At 34.2% G+C, this 22,987-nt stretch overlaps 1 protein-coding gene across 2 annotated transcripts in view; it reads left to right on the top strand.

Annotated features, from left to right (window-relative positions):
* The window catches only part of COL24A1 (collagen type XXIV alpha 1 chain), a 331,682-nt gene that overhangs the window by 236,542 nt on the left and 72,153 nt on the right, over positions 1 to 22,987 (top strand). For both annotated transcript variants that reach the window (XM_069478155.1, XM_069478156.1), the window contains exons 39-45: positions 249 to 356; positions 12,679 to 12,732; positions 12,985 to 13,038; positions 13,815 to 13,871; positions 15,816 to 15,869; positions 20,505 to 20,558; positions 20,670 to 20,723. In XM_069478155.1, the coding sequence (XP_069334256.1) occupies positions 249 to 356; positions 12,679 to 12,732; positions 12,985 to 13,038; positions 13,815 to 13,871; positions 15,816 to 15,869; positions 20,505 to 20,558; positions 20,670 to 20,723 (435 nt within the window). The remainder of the gene's footprint in view (positions 1 to 248; positions 357 to 12,678; positions 12,733 to 12,984; positions 13,039 to 13,814; positions 13,872 to 15,815; positions 15,870 to 20,504; positions 20,559 to 20,669; positions 20,724 to 22,987) is intronic.

Below are 22,987 nucleotides of genomic sequence, written 5' to 3'. Positions count from 1 at the left end.
TGGTGAAAATTATTTTTTAATCTTCTTTTTCAAAAATTACTTTTATCTTTAAAATAACATGTGTGGGAGTTGTATGTTGTTATTGTTAGTGGTGGTCTGTAATACTGTTAACTTAAAGCAAAGTTGCTCTTTATAGAATTTTGCTTACCAAATTAATATCCCCTGGAATCATTCAGGTATATGACCTCATTAATCTAAGAACAAATTTGTTTTTTCTTACTTTTCTTTCTAACTAATGTCATCCACAGGGTGATAAAGGACAAATAGGACCCATAGGAGAAGTTGGAAGCAGAGGTTCTCCTGGACAAATTGGGAAAAGTGGTCCTAAGGGTGCCAGGGGAACAAGAGGTGCTGTGGTCAGTATTTGATTTGCTTCCAGAACTGAGTCACTGTGGATGGGAAAGAAATGTATCCATGTCCTTAAAGCTTCATCCCTTGATTAACTTTACAGAGAAGGCAATAATTCCATTGAAAATAATCTACCTCCGTGGGATGTGGAGAATTGTAAGCATTCCACAGTACTTAAATGGCTTAGTGGTTTCTGGACATGAGAAAGGAAAGGGAAAAAAACTGAAAATGGAAATAAAATATGAAATGAGGTTTTAAAAAATCAGATAACTCCTATCCTAAGTAGGAAAGTTTATATGCCTCACACTTAAAATCAGGATTTAGTATCTGTACAAAACTATGCTCTTATGGTTGACAAATTGCTTTGAAAATTAGGTTTACTTGAAATGGGTTTTCTTTCAATGCCTTGGACTCCACATGCTTTATCTGGAAATTATTTTTCTAACCAGCTGTAATAAATCTAACATCTAATTATATCTTCAGTCTTTTGCATGAACTTTGCATGATGTTGGAAACAAGTGTGGCATGATACTTCTGAACCTATAATAGCAAAATTGTTCAGAAAATTGTTCAGAAAGTCACAGCATGAAAGAGATGCAAAATATTTAAAAGATTTTCCAATTTAATCTTCTGTTTCATAAGCTTATTTGCAATATGCATGTGTACTTCCTGGTCCCCATTTAAATGTTACAAAAGCTAGACTTTTCACAAAGGCTTTTTGGAGACCATTGCATAATCCATTTGTTGTCTGGGGATAGTTTCCCTCAGGCTCATTTTAAGTATTCCATTCTTTACTACTCCAGACTTTTCTTACTTTCTTTTATTTAAATTACTAATATTCCTATATATTTGGCCTATGTGTTCAAAAACAGTCTATGATGTGATTAATTTTTAACAAACATAAGAACTGATACATCCAAAAAAATATTTCCTTCAAAGTAGGCACCTACTTTGAATTTTTCACTATAAAAGTGTTTACTTTTTAAATTTTGGCACATTTCCAAACTGCCTTCCCAAGAGTTCACCAAATTTACAATCCCATCACCACCATTTTATATTGATGTTTGCCAGTCTGATAAATAAGAAAGTATATCTCATTTTTCTTTCTATTTACATTTCCCAATTGCAAGTAAGTAATTGGTACTTTTTTCCTCTGAAAGTTGCCTGTTCACATATACTTTACATATTTTTCTATTCTGTTGTTGTCTTTCCCTTATTTAATTGTAGCCACTCATATATTTTAAATATTAACATAGTTTTGTTAAGTATGTTATAAAATATGTTACAAATATACTCCCTTTCTGTCATTTATCTTTTGATTTTGTACATATCTGTTGTTGCATAGAATACTTTAATTTTACATAGTCCAACTTGTCAGTCTTTTCCTTTATAGGTTCTAAGGTTTTATCTCATTGTTTAGAAATGCCATCCCTACTTAAAATATATAAAAATATTCTTTCATATTCTAATACTTTCATAGCTTCAGTTTTACCCTTTACTCTTTAGGACATATGGAGTTTTTTTGTTTTGTTTTGTTGGTGTATGAGTTGAAGAAGACTAATTTTCTTTTCCAAATTGATAGACAATTGTCCCAATTCCAAAATGCTTTTCCAAAATGTGCTTTTCCAAAATGCTACCCTTCCCATAAACTAAACTCTCAAGTATTCATTGGTCTGTTTTCACTCTATTTTCTTCTCTCGATTTGGTAGTCTTATTTCTGGGTCAATAGCACTATTTTAATTATTATGCTGTTACAATACTTTTTGAGATCTGTTAGGGCAAATACTCAATAATTCATTTTTCCAAAAAGTTTGGCTCTTACTATGATTTCCTCTTTCATATGAACTTTGGAATCAGTTCATATGAAAGCTCATCAATTTCCCTTTTTTTTCTTTTTAATTTTTTGTAGAGACAAGGTCTCACTATGTTGCCCAGGTTGGTCTGGAATTCCTGGCCTCAAGCAATCTTCCTGCCTTGACCTCCCAAAGTGCTGGGATTACAGGCATGAGCCCCCGCTACTCCTGGCCTCATCAATTGCCTTTAATATTGAATCTTTCTATAGAGAAACACCATATGTCTTTCCATTTACTCATATCTTCTTTATATCCTTCAACGAGGTTTTGTTATTTACCTTATCTCTGTTCTTAAACCTTTGTTGCTAGGTTTATTCTTAGTTTTTGTTTTGTTTTGTTTTGTTTTGTTTTTTTTAGGGTTTTATTCTCATTGCAAATATAATCCTTTTTCCATTACATCATATTAGAGGTGCTGTGTAAGAAAACTACTTATTTTTATATTTTATTCTTATGTCCACTTTACAGAATATAGATAATTTTCAGGGATTCTTTAGGCAAATAATGTTGCCTCCCCTTATTTATTTTCCTGGCTTAGTATATTGTTTAGAACTTCTAGTATAATAGTGAATAGAAAGATCTCATGGTAGGGAAAATCTTGTCTTGTGCCTATCTTTAGTGAAAATGCTTCTAACGTTTTATTGTCAAGTGTTGTATGCAATTGTTTTTTAGAACATACCCTTTATTAGTTTGAAGAAATATTCATTCTTGGCCGGGCGCGGTGGCTCACGCCTGTAATCCTAGCACTCTGGGAGGCCGAGGTGGGCGGATCGTTTGAGCTCAGGAGTTCGAGACCAGCCTGAGCAAGAGCGAGACCCCATCTCTACTAAAAATAGAAAGAAATTATATGGACAGCTAAAAAAATATATATAGAAAAAATTAGCCGGGCATGGTGGCACATGCCTGTAGTCCCAGCTACTCGGGAGGCTGAGACAGGAGGATCGCTTGAGCTCAGGAGTTTGAGGTTGCTGTGAGCTAGGCTAACGCCACGGCACTCACTCTAGCCTGGGCAACAGAGTGAGACTCTGTCTCAAAAAAAAAAAAAAAAAAAAGAAATATTCATTCTTAAGTGAGAGTTTTGATCAGGAGTAGATGTTGAATTTTATCAAATACTTTTACAAAATTTTTTTAGATAATCCCATACTTTCTCTGCTTTGTTTGTTAATACAAGGATTTCCAAAAGTTGAATCCACCACAAATTCCTAGGATAAATCTTACTTCGGTATGACTGCATTAATATTATTCTTTTAATGATACTGGATTCAATTTTCTAATCTTCTATTTAAGAGTTTCAGTTTATTGCATTTAGTTTATCTTCGGAATTTTGTATCTATATTTGTAAGCAAAATAGGCCTGTAGTTTTTTTGGGGGGGGGTTAATGTGTATTATCCTTATTGGGCTTGTGTATGAGAGTTGAGTAATCCTTAAAAAAAGGGGTAGTAAATTTTCCAGATTTTTCTGTGCTGTGTAACAGTTCAGAACATAGATATTATCTGTTATTCAAAGATCTTGATAAAACTTGCCTTTAAAATAATTTGGACAGGATGTTATTTTATTAGCAGTGGCTCTTCGACTTTTCTTCAAATTTTCTCTCTTCTTAACTAAATTTTTAAAGTTTCTTTCCAAAAAAATTATCTATTTTATCTAGATCTTCAAATGTAGTGGGTAAAACTTACAATTACTATGTTCTTATAATTAAATTTTTTCCTGTGGTTATGTCCTTATTCTTGTTTCTAATGTGGTTTTATTGTGTCTACTCTTTTTCTTGATCAGATTTGCCAGAGATTTAGCTATTTTATTAGTCAATTCAAAGAGTACATTCCAGATGTCAAATTGTCAAATAAGCATATAAAAAATCTTCTGTATTTCTAGTCATTAGGGAAATGGAAATTAAAACCACCGGGAGATAGAGTTAGGCCAAAATAAAAAGTACTGATAATATCCAGTACTGATGAGGATGCAGAGCAAAAGAAACTCTCATACATTGCTGATAGGAATGCAAAATGGTACAGCCATTCTAGAAAAGAGTTTGGCCGTTTCTCAAAAAACTAAGCATGTACTTACCTTATGACCCAGCCATCTCACTTTCAGGTATGCATAATAGAGAAATGAATGTTTATGTTCACACAAAAATGTTTATAGAAGTATTATGATTAATAAAAATCACCTAAAACCAGAAGCATCCAAAATATCCTTCAGTGGATGAATAAACTGTAGTACGTCTACATAATGAAATAGTATCAACAATACAAAGGAATGAACTACTGATACACATCAGAACTTAGATGAATATTCAAAGAATTATGCTCAAAGGACTTAAACTCAAAAGGTTATATCTTACATGATTTTAATTTATATAATATTCTGGAAATACCCTCTCCTCCTCCCCCCACAAAAAAAGCAATAGAGAACAGATCTATGTTTGCCAGAGCTTAGAAGTGAGGAGAGCGTGAATGCAAAATGGCAGCAGGAGAGAACTCTTACGGTGCTGGACCTGTTTTGCATCCTCTCTATGGTGACAGTTAAGAAATCTATACAAGTAAAATACTCACCTAACTGTACATAAAAAAGTGAATTTTACTGTTTGTAAGTAAAATAGAGTTTCATCTGAAAAACAAAAAAGAAACAAAGAGTACTTTGTTTTCTTATTCAACTTTTATTTATGGTTCTCTATTTCATTTATTTATGCTTTAATATTAATCTTTCTCCTCTTTGAGCTTATTTTTAACATTAAAAATTCCTTTTATTGAAGCATAATTTACATAAAGACAAATGCACATATTATAAATATACTATGAGTGTAAACTTGATGTACTTTTACAGATTGAACATACTCATTAACTAGCATCATTCAGAGGGTTTTGTTTTTAAGATTTAGCTTTCAGGTGCCTTTCTCAGATTCACTAAATCAGAATATCAAAGTTTTAAGGCCCAAGAATCTATATTTTCAATAAATTCTTTAGAAGATTCATTTGCAGCCAGCTGGGCACCAAGTTGCATTTGTGAGCTACTATATGGAACCCAGGATGCATGACTTGGGTAGAGAGAAGATATTAGGGTAAGTCATGGAGTCCTGGAGGAAGGTGGAATAAGGAATCCCCCTGCTTTAGGAAGAATTCCAACAGTTGTTTGATGAAGGAACACATGGCAAAAACCTTACAATTGCCTTACAATATTATCTTTTATTATTTGGTAATAGAACCGTGATTTTCAGTGAGGCACATAGTTACCCAGAATGAACATTAAATCTTGACCACCTTTGCAGCTAGGTGTGGCCATGTAACTAAATTTTAGCCAATGGGATATGAGTAGAAGCGTCATACATGACTTCTAGAAAGTCTTATTTTTTTTCTTTTTCTATTTTTTTTTTTTTATTTTAACCTGGCTATATCATTGAATTTTTTTTTTATTTCAAAAAAAGTTTAAGGGTACAAATATACTTTTGTTACATAGATGAATTGTATCATGTAGAAGTTAGGGCTTTCAGTGTACCCGTCACCAGAATACCACACATTATACCTGACAGATAGATTTTTATCCCTCCTCCTCCCCCTTTCTTAGTTTCCAATGTCCATTACATTTCTTTATGACCATATACATCCCTCGTTTAGCTCCCACTAATAAGTGAAAATATGTGGTGTTTGTTTTTCCATTCCTGAGATAATTCACTTAGGTCTCCAGTTCCATCCAAGCTGCTACAAAAGACATCATTCATCCCTTTTTGTGGCTGAGTAGTACTCCATTATATCCATATACACACACAAACACACAAACCACATTTCCTTTATCTAGTCATCAGTTAATGTTGGTTCCATATCTTTGCAGTTGTGAATTATGCTGCACTAAACATTCAGATGCAGATATCTTTTTGATATAATGACTTTTCCTTTGGGACCCAGTGGAGGTATTGCTGGATTGAGGGATAGTTCCACTTTTAGTTCTTTGAGATATCTCTGTAATGCTTTCCATAGTGGTTTTACTAGTTTGCATTCCCACCAACAGTGTATATGTGTTCCCTTTTCACTACGTCTGCACCAACATCTATTGGTTTTTGACTTTTTAATAATGGCAATTCTGACATGGGTAAAGTAGTATCTTATTGTGGTTTTACTTTGCATTTCCCTGGTAATTAGTAACGTTGAGCATTTTTTCAAAGTTTGTTAGCCATTTGTATATCTTCTTTTGAGAAAAACCTGTTCACATCTTTTGCCCACTTTTTTTTTTTTTTTTTTTTTTTTTTGAGACAGAGTCTCACTTTGTTGCCCAGGCTAGAGTGAGTGCCGTGGTGTGAGCCTAGCTCACAGCAACCTCAAACTCCTGGGCTCAAGTGATCCTACTGCCTCAGCCTCCCGGGTAGCTGGGACTACAGGCATGTGCCACCATGCCCAGCTAATTTTTTCTATATATATTTTAGTTGGCCAGATAATTTCTTTCTATTTTTAGTAGAGATGGGGTCTTGCTATTGCTCAGGCTGGTCTCAAACTCCTGACCTCAAGCGATCCACCCGCCTCGGCCTCCCAGAGTGCTAGGATTACAAGCGTGAGCCACCGTGCCCGGCCTTGCCCACTTTTTGATGGGGTTATTTGGTTTTTTCTTGCTGATTTGTCTGAGTTCTTTGTAGATTCTGGATATTACCCTTTGTTAAATGTATAGCTTGCAAATATTTTTTCCCATTAGGTAGGTTGTCTATTTCCTCTGTTGATTATTTCCTTTGCTGTGCACAAACTTTTTAATTTAATTAAGTCCCACTTATTTAATTTTGTTGTTGGTATATTTGCTTATAAGTCTTACTCATAAATTCTTTGCCTAGACCAGTGTTCAAAAGAGTTTTTTCTATGTTTTCTTCTATAATTTTTATGGTGTCAGGTCTTACATATAAAGTCTTTAATTCTCCTTAAGTAAATTTTTGTATATGGTGAGAGATAGGAACAGTTCATTCCACTGCATGTGGCCATCCAGTTTTCCCAACACCATTTATTGAATAGGGCATCATTTCCCCAGTGTGTGTTTTTGTCTGCTTTAAGATCATTTGGTCGTAGCTATATGGTTTTATTTCTGGGTTCTCTATTCTGTTCCATTGGTCTATATGTCTACCTTTATAACAGTACTATGCTGTTTTGGTTACTTGTAGTATAATTTGAAGTCAGGTAATGTGCTGCCTCCAGTTTTATTTATTTATTTATTTAGTTTTGCTTAGAATTGCTTTGGCTATTTGGGCCCCTTTCTTGGTTCCTTACAAAGTTTAGGATTATTTTTCTAGATCCGTGAAAAAGGTGTTGGTATTGTGATGGAAATTGCATTGAATCTATAAATCACTTTGGGCAGTATGGACATTTTAACAATGTTGATTCTTCCAATCCATGACCATGGGACATTTTTATATTTGTTTGTGTCATTTATGATTCTTTCATCAGTGCTTTGTGGTTCTCCTTGTAGAAATCTTTTACCTCTTTATTTAAGAATATTTCTAGGTATTTTATTTTCTTTGTAGCTACTGTAAATGGTGTTGAGTTCTTGATTTGACTCTCAGCTTGACTGTTATTAATATACAAAAATGCTATTGATTTTTGTACATTAATTTTTTAACCAGACACTTTACTGAATTTATTTATCAATTCTAGTTTTTGGTGGAGTCTTTAGGTTTCTAGGTATAAGAGCATATCTTCGGCAAACAGGGATAGTTTGACCTCCTCTTTCCCCATTTAGATGCCCTTTATTTCTCCCTCTTGTCTGATTGCTCTGGCTAGGACTTCCAGTACTATGTTGAATAGAATTGGTGACAGTGGACATCCTTGTCTTGTTCTGGTTTTCAGAGGGAATGCTTTTACTTTTCTCCATTCAGTATGGTTTGTAATATATGGCTTTTATTATTATAGGTATGTTCTTTCCATACCTAGTTTGTTGACAGTTTTTGTCATGAAGGGGTGCTGGATTTTATAGAATGCTTTTTCGGCATCTATTGAGATGATCATATGGTCTTTGTATTAATTCTGTTTATGTGGTGAATCATATTTATTGATTTGTGTTTATTGAACCATCCTTGCATTCCTGGAATGAAACCAACTTGATCGTGGTGAATTATCTTTTTGAAGTGTTGCTGAATTCAGTTTGCTAGTATTTTGTTGAGGGTTTTTGCATCTAGGTTCATAAGGGATATTGGCCTATAGTTCTCCTTTTTTGTGTGTCCTTTCCTGGTTTTGGTATCAGGGTGATACTGATTTTGTAGAATGAGTTAAGGAGGATTCCCTCCTTCTCAATGTTATGGAACAGTTTCAGTAGCATAGGTGCAATTTCTTCTTTGTAGGTCTTGTAGAATTCAACTGTGAATCTGTCCAGTCTGGGGCATTTTTTGGTTGGAGAATTTTACTGTTTCAATCTTGCCACTCATTATTGTTCTGTTCAGAATTTCTATTTCTTCCTGATTCAAGCTTAGGAGGTTGTATGGTTCCAAAAATTTATCGATTTTCTGTAAATTTTCTTCTTTGTGTATGTAGAATTGTTCATAATAGTAACAGATGATAATTTTTATTTCTGGGGTAATTGTAATATCTCCTTTTTCACTTCTGATTGAGCTTATTTGAATCCTTTCTCTTCTGTTTCTGGCTAATCTGGCTAGTGGTCTATCAATTTTGTTTAACTTTTCAAAGAATCAACTTTTTTTTTGTTGATCATTTGTAATTTTGTGTGTGTTTGTTTTCATTTCATTTCCTTCTGCTCTGAGGTTTCTTATTTCTTTCTTTTTTTTTTAATTTCAGCTTATTATGGGGAACAAATGTTCAGGTTATATATATTGCCCATGGCCCCCCCCATCCCTCCAAGTCTGAGCTTCAAGCGTGTCCATTCCCCAGACAGTGCATATCGCACTCATCATGTAGGTATACACCCATCCCCTCCCCCCACCCCCCACCTCTGTCCAATACCCAATTGGTGTTATTCCCAAATGTGCACTTAGGTGATGATCAAGGAAACCAGTTTGCTGGTGAGTACATATGGTACTTATTTTTCCATTCTTGGGATACTTCACTTAATAGAATGGGTTCCAGCTCTCTACAGGAGAACAAAAGAGATGCCATATCACCATTATTTCTTATAGCTGAATAATACTCCATGGTATACATATACCACATTTTACTAATCCATTCATGAATTGATGGGCATTTGGGTTGTTTCCACATCTTTGCAATTGTGAATTGTGCCGCTATAAACATTCGGGGGCAGGTGTCTTTTTTATAGAATGACTTTTGTTCTTCTGGGTAGATGCTCAATAATGGGATTGCTGGATCAAATGGTAGGTCTACTTGAATCTGTTTAAGGTATCTCCATATTGCTTTCCACAGGGGTTGCACTAGTTTACAGTCCCACCAGCAGTATATGAGTGTTCCTGTGTCTCTGCATCCACGCCAACATGTATTGTTTTGGGACTTTTTGATAAAGGCCATTCTCTCTGGAGTTAAGTGATATCTCATTGTGGTTTTGATTTGCATTTCCCTGATGATTAGATATGTTGAACATTTTTTAATATGTTTGTTAGCCATTTTTATATCTTCTTTTCTTCTATCTTTGGCTTATTCTTTTTCTAGTTCCTTGAGGTATGACTTTAGGTTGTGAATTTGAGATGTTTCTTTCCTTTTGATGTAAGCATTTAAGGCTAAAAACCACCCCCACTCCTGCTGCCAACACTGCTTTTGCTATATCACATAGATTTTGGATGCTTGTGTTATGTTTGGCATTCAGTTTGAATACTCTTTTGATTTCCATCTTAATTTCATTATTGACCCAATGATCATTCAGCAGCAAGTTGTTTAATTTCCATGACTTTGTGTAGATTTGAGGTTTTCTCTTGGAATTGATTTCTAGTTTTATTACAGAGTTACCATGTGATTTAAGAAGACACATGGTATGATTTCAATTTTTCTGAATTTCCTGAGACTTGTTTTATGGGCTAAAAAATGATCTGTCTTAGAAAATGTCCCATGTGCTATTGGGAAGAATGCATATTCTGTAATTTATGGGTAGAATGTTCTGTAAATGTCTGTTAGGTCATCTGTTCTAGATTCCTGTTAACTCCATGTTTCTTTGTTGATTTTTTGCCTCAATGATCCGTCCAGTTCTGTCAGTGGAGTGCTTAATTCCCTGGCTATTACAATGCTGCTTTTATTTCTTTGCTTAGATTTAGTAGAATTTACTTTATGAGTCTTGGAGCTCCTGTGTTAGGTGCATATATTTTTAGGATTGTTATATCTCCTTGCTGAGTTGCTCCCTTCATCATTATATAATAACTGTCTTTACCTTTTTTTTTTTTTTTTACCAGTGTTTATTTAAAGTCTATTTTATCTGATATAAGAATAGCTACTCCTGCTTGCTTTTTGGTTGCAATCATGTGTAATATTTTTTCCTATCCCTTTACTTTGAGTCTATGAGAATCCTTGCAACTTATGGGTTTCTTGGAAACAGCATATAATTGGGTTGTGTTTTTTCATCCATTCAGCCAGCCTATATCTTTTAAGTGGAGCGTTAAGACTATTTACATTCAATGTATTGATATGTGAGATACTGTTCTGTTTCTCATGTTGAATGATACCTAGTTGCTTTGTTTTCTCTGTTCTGTTATTGTTTTATAAGCTAATTTTTCTTATTTTTGGTAGAGACTGAGTCTCACTATGTTGCTCATTCTGGTCTCGAACTCCTAGCCTCAAGCAATCCTCCCGCCTTGGCCTCGCAAAGTGTGATTTATTGATTTCCGAAAGCAGTTATTGAGGTCTCTTCATTAGTGTGAACTTCTCTGCCACTTAATTTTGGAGGTTACATATTTTGAAAATATATTCTTAGATACATTAAGGTTCATGACTCTTATTTTCTTTATGGATCACACATCTTATTTCTTTTTGTATTGGTTCTAGAATCAGTAGCAACCTTTAACCCTGCCTGCTTTCCAGGCCACAGTTCCTGTATTTACTCATTTATCTTCCAAGCAAATGTTGCTGCTGTCAGATCCCAGCACAAGTAGAGGAGTAGGAAGACCTTTTGACTCCTTTTCTCAATTAGTCAACCTGATGCTATCCTGCCCCTTTAATCTCTTGATTTCGGAGTTTGAAACTTCCTTGAGACCATGTATTTGCACATCTGCAGCTTTTTTCTTTGCATATTTTCAGCCCTAGTTTCCTGTCTCAAATCATAAAATTTTGGTCCACTGATGATGTTTACTTGTTTTCCAGTATTCTTATTATAATTAAATAGCTTTCTTCTCTCTCTCTGTTTCTCCCCACCTTCCCCACATGGGAATAGTGAAACAAGTATATGTTATTCAGCCATCTTGATCCAATATACACTAGCTTCTTGAAGAGCTTTAGCAACTTTTCTTGTTATTTTCAGTTTTAGCATGAGCTGAGTAGTTACATTCCAGTCTAAATTATTCACCTCGGCAATGACTGAAATCTTATAATTTTTTTAAATTGATTTTCTACAGTTCTTCATTCAGACTGAAACTTGATCTTAACCGAATGAGTCTAAATTTACTGATCAGTGGTTAATAATTGGAATATCAACTTTTTTAGAGCTGAGACTTTAAAGGAGTCATCAAGTATAGTGAAGCAGTATGATCAGATAGGAAATACTCTACATTTAGGATCAAGAGACCTGGTTATAGTACCTGGTTAATGTGAAATTTGGCAATCACATTTGTGTTCTGTGCCTTAATTTGCTCATCTCCTATTTGTTTTGAGACTCAAATAGGAGAGTTGATGTGGAATCTTTTTGATAATATGAACTATGGGACATTTTAGGATCTTTATTTTTGCTTTTTCCAATTGTCTGAGTCATCTTTTCAGTAGGTTATGAGCATTTAATGATTGGCCTTTAATTTATATGGTTTCCCCATCTATAAAATACCAATAATGAGAGTAATCACAGAGTGATTATTACACATAAATTGTCAACCATTGCTGTTTTAATAGCTATAACCAGGACAAAAACTATATTTATCAAAGCATCTGTAATGAACAATGAGTATAGAGTTCCCCTGGATCCCATAGTGACAATGTCAAAAATCCTCAGACAGCACACTCTAATATTCAGTGACACACATCTACCACAAACTTTGACAGATATAAACTACATTTCCAATAAATTGCTAGGGACCAGCAGGATTCTGACAACAGAAAGTATTTCTTTTAATATTTTTTTTTTTTTTTGCCTTTTTTGCTCTGCTTCATCCATGTTAAGAATAAAGTATTTCTTTTAATATGATTAAGTATAGTCATATCAGAAATAAATCAAAAAGACATTTTTGTGGGACTTTTGTGGTTCAGAAGAAAAATAAAGACAAAAGTTGGGGTGTTATTTTTTGTTTTCCCATTTCAGACTAGGTAGAATTTCAACCATGAAAAATCTAAAGGTAACAATTTAAATAGAAGGAGTACAAGTTTACTGATTTAAACAATTGTCTATTTTCTTTCTCACTAATATTTACTTTGTTTTTTAGGGACATTTAGGATTGATGGGACCTGATGGAGAACCAGGAATTCCAGGATATAGGGTAATTATTTCTAACTGAAAAAATATGTACAGTATATATTTGCATGAAAACATTATATTAAAGGTTATAGCCTATATATACAAATTATGATGAAATCTCCGTGATAAACCTTTCTAACATATTTAGGCCTCATCCTCCCATAGAGTGAATCCTATTTTTCATTTCAGAATAGTGTAATATCTAATACCATGGACTTGAAGGCATTAGTGCATATACAAATGATATAGAGAATATCTGTTTGTCCTCTTGTAGGGCCATCAAGGTCAGCCAGGACTCTCTGGATTGCCAGGACCTAAAGGAGAAAAGGTGTGTATAAAGTGGATTTTTAATCCTAAAGTAAAACATTGAATTAGTGAATTCTTTCTGAAAGAATGCATGCAAATATTTTTAAGAAATAAAAGAAGTGCTTTTCAAGTTGAAAACTTTACAAATTCTAGAAGAAAAATAATAAATATCAAGTAACTAAAATTGAAATAAATTATTAAAATATCTTCCATGGACTGTTTCAAGATTGAGGTGAAATAATATATGTGAAAGTTCTTTGCAATCTGTAGAGCTTTGTAAAAGTAAAATTAATTACTTAAGAGATTGTAAGGCTCTAGATTAAATGACTAATTATAGTACATTTATATCAAATTTTTAAAATTTTTTTTAGAGACTAGGTCTTACTCTTTTGCCCAGGATGGACTAAAATTCCCTGGTTCATTTGATCCTCCTGCTCAGCTTCCCAAGTAGCTGCCACCACACCCAACTCATTTATATTAAAATTTTTCGATGATTTAGGAATAATTATAAAAGTCCTCTTGATTTATAATATCATTGAAAACCTGATATTCTGAGAAAATCCCTAAGCTGTGTTTTGTGTAATTAAAGCACACTGACACTCCCAAGAAGAATCCTATATGAATTACAACTCTGTATAAAATATCATATGCTTAGTTTCTTGGGTAAAAGTTTTCCACTTGAAAGAGATAAAATCGAATTGCATTATTTCCTAACATATTAAAAAGTAATAGTTTGCATATTTTTGAATGTTAATTTGTTCATTTACTTTTGTTTATAAATCATTATTTTCATTTTAGGGCTACCCAGGAGAAGATAGTACAGTCCTGGGACCACCTGGGCCTCGAGGTGAACCAGTAGGTCTTTTTCTAAAATTATTTTGACCTTGCAAGACAAAATGCAGTTAGTATAATAAATTCACAGAACCACTCACATCTTTTCAAGGAGTTTTATTTTGTTAGTTTTATCACATGGTTTGATAGGAGAGCAGTATTTGTGGTCTGAAAATCTAAGTGATATGAAAGTCTTGGATATAAAAAATATGCAGATCAAGATCCCTAAGATAATAAATAGGTTTAATATAGTGACTACCCAGATCTAACTTTCATCACTGAGTGAGTTATAACAACTTTTACAGAGATTATAAAAAAATTATATAGGGCAGATATTTCTTTATCAAATTCAAATTTATTTCTATCTCATTTATGTACTTTTTATAACATCTCACACACAGTTGCCAGATGATTTCAAAACCGTTTAGTCACTTATTAGAACCAATAACCTTTAAAGATCACTGATCTATAGTCTTATAATTAAGCATTTTAAGGGCTAACTATAACCATGGTTTTTGAAAAGTAGCTATCATAGCTTTGATTATCTGAATAACCATCTCTATGTTCATGTTTGCCTATAACACTGTCTAGAGAACATGCGTAAATTAAATGGGTCAAACAAAAATGCTTAGTTCACAGAAATAAATATAGTTGGTTATATTTTCCATTTTTCACATAGTATCATATAGGTTAAAAGAATTCTAGGGCACAAGGATCAGAATATGTAGTCATTCCTGATATTTTGATCTCATTTTTTCGAGATGATTGAAAATTATACTTCGAGAAATAGGAAAGATTCTAAAATTTTTCTAAAATTTAAATCAAGCCGTCTCATACAGAAATGAATTTGTCTGAATGAATACTTAAGTTTCATTATTAAATATATTCTAGTCTCTCTAAACCACTAAGAGAGGGAAATATATGGAAACAATGTAAAAATTTAAAAGCAAATGTAAAAAATATTGGCAAAAGGAGCATAGCAGTGCTTGTTTATCCCAGATTCAGGTATGCCAGGATTAAAGAATGTCAGCCAAACTATAATAAATCTATTAAAAATCTCACACAGCAATGGTAGTTTTATTCAGTAGACATGGTACAGGTATGAAATTTAAACCAAGAATAGTCTAAATAATTAAAGCAAAGTCAGAGATTGTTGTATTTATATTATGTTTATTAATTTCCTCCACATAGGAGTAAGTTAAAATTTATCAGTTAATGCTCCATAATAAATTCTGTTTTGCCAACTAACTTCAATTTAAGTTTCTGTTCAGACAGTAGGTCCTAATATGCAATAACTGATATTTCAAGTTCATTTTAGTGTTGATATTTTGAATAGTTTATCATAAAAAAATTTTATATTAGAAATGTTTAGAAAGAATTTGTAGGTATGAGTTTATTGGGCTAGTTTCTGCCTTAAAGATTAAAGTTAAGAAGTGCAGTTTTTATTATGTTAATTTATGCCTTGAGAATTAAAAATTCCACAGGTTAAAGAATAAATAATAGAAGTTTTGATGAAGAATGATAAAATGGGATGAACTATTAAATACTTTTTGAAAGATAATTTAAATATAGTGTTATGTAATTAATGGAATTAAGTAAGTGGCTGAACAATCCTGCTTAAATCTTTTTCAGTCATTTTAACATTAAATAAAAATGCAAGTTATTTTGGCGTATTTATAACATAATGCACTTGCCTAAACATTTATAATTTTTTAATTGGACTCCATTTCTTCAATATTTTTTCTAGCAGAATCATTATGAAATTCTCTTTATATAATTGAGTGCTTAGCATATTTTGATCATGTTCTTAGTATCACTGAAATTCAATATTTTGAAATTAGTGGGAATAAAAAATTATTATACATTGGTTTTTATATTTTTGGTAAAGAATAAATCACACTAAATCTGCATTCCTGAATACTTAGATCCAGCTGTGAAATTGATTGTTTTTGTGTGTGGTCTCTGTAGGGTCCAATGGGGGAACAAGGAGAGAGAGGAGAGCCTGGACCAGAGGGATATAAGGTAATTACTGCAACTTATATACCTTGCTTCTGAATTTGAATACGTTTCTCTGTGGTTCTAATTCAATTTCAAATGAAAATAAGCATCATTGGCATAGCTATTAATAGATCTGTCTCATTTTTTAATCCTAGAAGAAGCCTAGCTCTACTTTCTGTTCCTTCTCTCTAGAATCTTCTTTGTCTCTTCCCACTGCTGCTTTTTCCCCATTGTTATTCAGATCTCAGCTGAAATATTACCTCCTGAGAGACCTTCTCTAACTGCCCTAAAATAGATCTTCAGCCATCGCTTTGGATCACACTACTTGATTTCCTTTATGACATTTTTTGCTATATTATCACCTTTTTATACATTTGTTTCTTTGTTGATTGTCTGTCTTCCTCCACCAAAATGTAAGATCCATGAGAATAAAATCTTGTCTCTGTTTTTCATCATTATATCCCCAATTTTTAGAATGCTAAGTTCCTGGTATATAGTAAGAATTCAATAGAGTTGTCAACTGGATGGATAAATGCCATTATACTGTCAAGATTTAAGTCAGTTCTTATTCTCTTCCATTCCTTAGAAGGATTTTATAAGACCAACTTCATCAACTACAATTATATTAGACTATGTGTAGAACTTATTCAATGTTATTTTTTAGAATCACATTTGTGTTGAGGATGTTCTGTATTCCTGCCCTGTATCTTTTCCCTCACTATTTACAGCGTCAGTTGCTAAACAAAATGGTCATCTGCTAACTCTGTGCCTATAGTTCCTGTCTTATTCCTTCCCTCATAACATTCTCTGACTGCCTACAACATTATGTAATGTTTATTTACATAAATCCTGTCCTTTATAATCTCACGCAACTCCCTTTTCTTCTGCCTCTAGCAGTAATCTTGCCCTTTTCTGTACTTCTATAATAATATTGCTTATATAAGTCATTCAACACAAATATTTTACCATTTTCTGTTGCTAACTTTTTTTTTGCTAATTGTTCTTTAATGAGCAGGTGTCTTAACTCCCCAGTGTGAATGTGACTTCTTTCTTTCTTTCTTGTACAATAACTAGTTATGAGCCCTGTGCATACTAGGCTTCAAATAATGAATTAATGGGTTCATTGATTTGGTACATCTCTCTGGATCATTGACTAGATCCAGTGTTCTAGAAAATGTTCCAGAACATTTTCATCATTTCCAAAAGCAAGCCCCATTCCCATTAAGCACTCTCTATTACTTTCTTCCAGCCACTGGGAACCACTATTTCTTATGCCTCTATGGATTTATGCATTCTGGATATTTCACGTGAATGGAATCATCTAATATATAGCCTTTTGTGTCTGGTTTCTTTCATTTAGCATAATGTTTTAGAGGTTCATCTGTGTTGTAGAATGTATCAGTATTTCATTCTCTTTTATAGTTAAGTAATGACTAAGCTTTTTAAAAACACTTTTGCAGTCCCAAACATCTTTACAATTTGGTGAACTCATGATTATACTGTAGGAGAGAAAAATGGAATGGATAATGCATATTTTGCTTCTTTTGATTGTGAACTATTGGAAATTTTTTTTTAAATTCTTCTCACTAGCCTTTTTTCTTTTTGTTCTTGAAAAAACTTAGAATGACAAAAGTCAAATGTCTTGCTCATCATTATTAATAAATATTTATATATACTGTCACACTTTTTGTGTTATGTGTGATAAAATTTCTACAAATTCTGTCTTGGTCATTCAGCATATATTGCGTGTCTGCCACGGGCCAGAAGTAGAGCTAGGTACCATGGATATAACACTGGACACCCAAAACACAGTCCCTGTGCCTGTGGACATCACATATATGAGACATACAGAATAAGAACATTTAATCAGTATAAAAATAGACATAGTAAATCATAGCGGTAAAATATGTACAATTATGACATGTTAACTAAAAATAAAAGGAAAAACAATTATGACTGTCATCCTGCAAAACTATACATCGCATAGGTCAAGATAAATTCATTTTAGGCTTGAAAGAGCCAGAGACATGGAGGGAATAAGCATATTATCCTGTCAACATCCACTTTTTAAAGATATGAACAGAAACACATGGATACCCAAGATTAAGTCAAGCTAAACCTATACAAGACAAAGTTCCAGAAATACATTGAATAAATTACGCTGTATCTCAAATTCCTTTTTATATAGGTTTGGCAAAGGTCATAGAATTTTTTACACACAATAAAATAACTAAATCCCAACTTGGCCTTCACTCCTTAACATCAAACATACGTATCCAAATAGCGATTGGACATCACCACAGACACCTCAAACTCAGTGTGTCCCAAGCCATAGATAGTATCTCATCCTTAACAAATTTGACCTGATTCTCCTCTTATTATATTCTCATTTCAGTGAATAATATCACCACCCACTGGGATATCCAAGCCAATAAATGAATTCTCTCTTTTCTATGTCTCTCCCTCCCTCTCACTGCCCCCCCCCCACCTGACACACACTCACCTCTCACATTCAGTTGGTCACTTCTTTTGATTCTTAAATATTTCTGGAATCCAGCCCCTTTGCCCTACTTTATTCCAGGCTTTCATTATTTTTTGTCTGAATTATTTTCATAGCTTCCTAACTAGACACCCTGTCCCCAATCACAGCTCTCTCTGATCCATATTCTGCTTAGCATGTTCTTTCAGATGAACCTCTGTTTCCCATGCTGTACCTTCTGCCAAAATGTCCTCACTTAACCACTTGGACCACCCATCCTTCAAGATTATGCTTATCACTTCCCTTATAAAATCCTCTCCAAGCTTCCTTTTGCCATCCAACTCACCCCATCACTAATATTATCCAGCAAATTCCATCTAGTTTCCATAACCTTTTCTACATAACTTTATAATAACATTTACTATAGCATATTCGATTTTTACCACTACAGGACAATGGTTATTGTTAATTTTTATTGAGATATAATGGACCAGAGTAACTGTAGTGAAACTCCTAGAAAACAGATCTGTCTTGGTGAGATTTGAGTTCAAACTTCACAAAGCCAAGAGAGGCAGCTGGCTAATCTATGATCATTCTGAAAAAAATCTCTGTAAAACTAAAGACAGGGTGGTAGCAAAGCCATAATTTGCCATGATAGTTCTGAGTTTTGTAGTTTTCTCATATGCTCACTCTCACTTCACTTTGCAACTCCAACTTTTCACCAGCCATTTCTCTCCTGAATCCTGTTTGATAAGTGACCTAGGAGTTGTCATATTTACTTGTAACAGGTTCCCTCTTAATTGACCTGATTCTGTTATCTGCTGACTCTGCTGGTGTTTTGCTAAGGGTCATATGCGGTAATGATTTTATCTTTAATGTGGCCATGTGCTATACAGAAAGCTTTCCAAACTAGCCTTTCTCTCTTGCCACAGTTCACTTCCTAAAACAGGATTCATTTCCTTTCTCAGGAAGTTGAAACTTAAAACCATAAACATTTGCCTCACAGAATGCAAATAAAGAAGCCTTCAGTTGACCTTCCTGTGAGAATAAATACTGTTAGCCTATATACGCAATCATGTCTTTGCCTAGCCCAGGAAAAGGAGAGGAAAACTATCTTTCCAAAGGCATTCTTTCTTTAATATACAGAGAGTAGGAAGAAAGGAATCTGAGTGAAGAGCAGGGAAGGGGATTAAAGAGATTATATGTGGAATTCTTCCTGCATAACTCTCACCTGACATGCTCCTGAGTTGTTGCTAGTTTCTGTTTACACACTTGAAAAGGGAAATGTGGTAGGTCAGCATTCCTTCTCAGGAGAGCTGAGGTGATGACAGATTGCTGAATGTCAAAGCCATTTGATATTTTATATAGTAACTGCTCCCAGTCTTCAGCCCAGTAAATCTACTATCCAAGCAACTGTGAACTTAATTTGTAAAAGTGGAGACCATAGTATACTTTCATAGGGGGAATAAGTTGAAAAAATAAATTTATTCTCAAGCTCTTTATTCCTTTGGTTATTGACTGTATTAGTCTTCTGAGGCTACTGTAGCACACTACCACAAAATGGGTGGCTTAAAACAACAGAAATTTATTCTCAATTCTAGAGACCAAAAATTCAAAATCAAGGTGTCAGTGGGGTCACACTCCTTCTAGAGACTCTAAGGGAGAATCCTTCCCTGCCTCTTCCCATTTCTGGTGGCTGTCAGCATTCCTTATGGCTACGTCACTCCAATCTCTGCCTTTGGCCTTTTCCTCTGTTGTTTATGTCAGTCTCCCTCTATGTCTCTTATAAGGCCCCCTATGTGGGATTTATGGCCCATGTTGATAATATCGGATAATGTCTTCTTGAGATCCTTAACTTAATGACATCTGCAAAGACCTTTTTTCCAAATAAGGTCACATTCACAGATTCTGGGAATTAGGACAGAGACACATCTTTTGGGAGGCCACCATTCAACTCGCTACATTAACTCATATTGAAAAAAAACCCACCCTATACATGTTCTCTGTCATCATAATATACAGCAGCTATTATGTTGTATCCTATTTCCAAGAAAAATCATAATCTCTATGATACATAAATTGAGTTTTGCAACACTTTGCTACCATTTTAAGTAATAGTATCCTAGTCTCTTAAATTATATCTCTGCTTACTTTAATAATATAATCTCTTCCATTCCTAGGGTCATGTGGGTGTACCAGGATTAAGAGGTGCCACTGGACAACAAGGAGCCCCAGTATGTTTTGAAAACATTCTTTGTAATTCTGGCATTTTAAAAAAATTAACATTGATATAACTTATTTGGTCTCTGCTTCATATATGATTTCTGTTTTGGTTCCAATTAAAGGGCAAGCCAGGTGACCAGGGTGAACAAGGACTAAAAGGAGAGAGAGGATCTGAAGTAAGTTGACATTGTTTAAGACAATTTGAAATTTATTGTTAGCTTAGACAGTAGGGACACAAGGAATTGCTATTGTAATTCAAATGATCATTCATCCCTCCAGAAAAGGGATCACTTTAGGCCCCTAAATAGAGTGTTTATCAGTAATTGTGCTAAAACATAATTATTGATTGATTCATATGTTTTACTGTTATCCAAATTTTCCTTTACCACCAGTCTATTCTGGCTTTGTGAAAATTGCCAAAGGTTGTCCCAAACTTAGTCTCTTCTTGAGGTTTCAAACAGAAATACCAACAAGCCTTAAAAACAGCATTGTAGAGAAAAAAACATATTAATCAAACCTATATAGTTGTTGTAGAAGGTGTTAAAGAAAAAAATTATCCAGTGATATTTGTTAAAGCATGATAATATTCAGGACTATTGTGACAGGTACAGGAATCACTGCAATGGAATTTTGCAGTGGGAAAAAGAGACTGGGCTCAAATCCGAATATAGCAGGGGGCAAGTGGGAATTTATAGCCTAGGAGCAGAGCAGGTATCAATGAATAGAAAATTACTCAGAGAAAACATCATGGGTAAGGGAAATTCTGGTTAAACCAACCTAACAAGATTCTTGTTGAGGACAGGACAGTGTGATCACACATCACCTGGGGAATGGTAGAGGATTAGATATCAGATATCGAGGGTGATCAAGTATCAAGGGTGGGGGTTCTTGCTAAACTGATGTAGCAGGGTTCTTTGCTAAAACTGGATTTTACAAGGAAGTGCATAGATGGGCCTAAGAGAAGATTTGAGACCCTGACTAAAGTCTGGCCAAGCAAAGAATCTTTGTCACAGGGTGAGGGTGGAGATAGTAATTTGCCGATGAGACACAGACTCATAATTGGTTTAAAAGATATTTTTCCTTAAGAGAAATTAATTATTTGTTTTCAAGCAAATGAAAACTTTGTTGGTTTATTGAATTTAGCTTTCTCTTTTCCTATGCACTGATAAATGTTGCCTCAACCTTAGTAACAGGCTTTGTCATTTGCACCTCCAGTTAATTGTCCTGCTTTTCATGGCACTCTGACGTGCTATTGATTTTAAATGAAATTCTTAAGAAAATGGACTGTAGTTTAATAATAAATTAGATGAGGATGGGTAAAATGTAATGAATTTGAGATCATGTTTCTCCTAATTTGTTGATTAGTCTTCAACCATACTTGCGTTTCCCACTTGGTGGAAGTAATAAACTGGAGTGGAATCAGGTATATTAACTAGGCATTCACTCACCTAGCAGCCATTTTGAATAGTCTTGGCATCTACTCAGTAACTTCCTGTCAGGTTCATTAAGAAATAAGAAATAAAAATATTCCATGTCAGGCAAGCCTGAACAAGAAAACATGTAGAGAAATAAAATAGTTGCCACATTTATTTAAAATTTTTAATATACAAATTAGAAAAAGTCATGGAAAAAATTGTGACCCTAGAGCCCTGCTACAGCTGTCAGGCTGCTTCCTTATGTTCGCATTAAGTGCCTGAGAATCCAAGTGTTCTCCAAGATTTTATCCTAAAATGTTTAATTTTTTACAATTAATACTTTAATATTTACAAGTTTTATTTTTCCTCTTTGACATATGTCAGGAGGAAGAAATTTTCTGATGCTTATATATGTTAAAATTAAGCTAATGAAAATCAAATACTCTTACTAGACAACTGCCTCTCCAGCCTACATGATCAGCTGTCCCTGGGTGTTAGAGCTGAAAGGTGCTAAGTCATATTTAAAATTCTATATAATTCAGGGGAACTAGTTCTTTCCTACTTTGGTCAACGTTGGCAAACAACCCAAGCACATATTAAAAAATGTCTTAGAATTTGAAATAGTATTAATTGCTATAAGAAAAACCATTGGCCGGGCGCGGTGGCTCACGCCTATAATCCTAGCACTCTGGGAGGCCAAGGCAGGAGGATCGTTTGAGCTCAGGAGTTCAAGACCAGTCTGAGCAAGAGCAAGACCCCATCTCTACTAAAAATATAAAGAAATTAGCTGGACAACTAAAAATATATAGAAAAAATTAGCTCGGCATGGTGGCGCATGCTTGTAGTCCCAGCTACTGGGGAGGCTGAGGCAGGAGGATTGCTTGAGCCCAGGAGTTTGAGGTTGCTGTGAGCTAGGCTGACGCCATGGGACTCTAACCCCAGGCAACAGAGTGAGACTCTGTCTCCAAAAAAGAAAAAAAAAAAAAAGAAAAACTATTGACTGTGTATGATTCACTAGGGACACC

Source organism: Eulemur rufifrons, chromosome 8 (assembly GCF_041146395.1).
Source record: "Eulemur rufifrons isolate Redbay chromosome 8, OSU_ERuf_1, whole genome shotgun sequence".
NCBI classification, from domain to species: Eukaryota; Metazoa; Chordata; class Mammalia; order Primates; family Lemuridae; genus Eulemur; species Eulemur rufifrons.
This window is presented reverse-complemented; position numbering and strand designations above follow the sequence as displayed.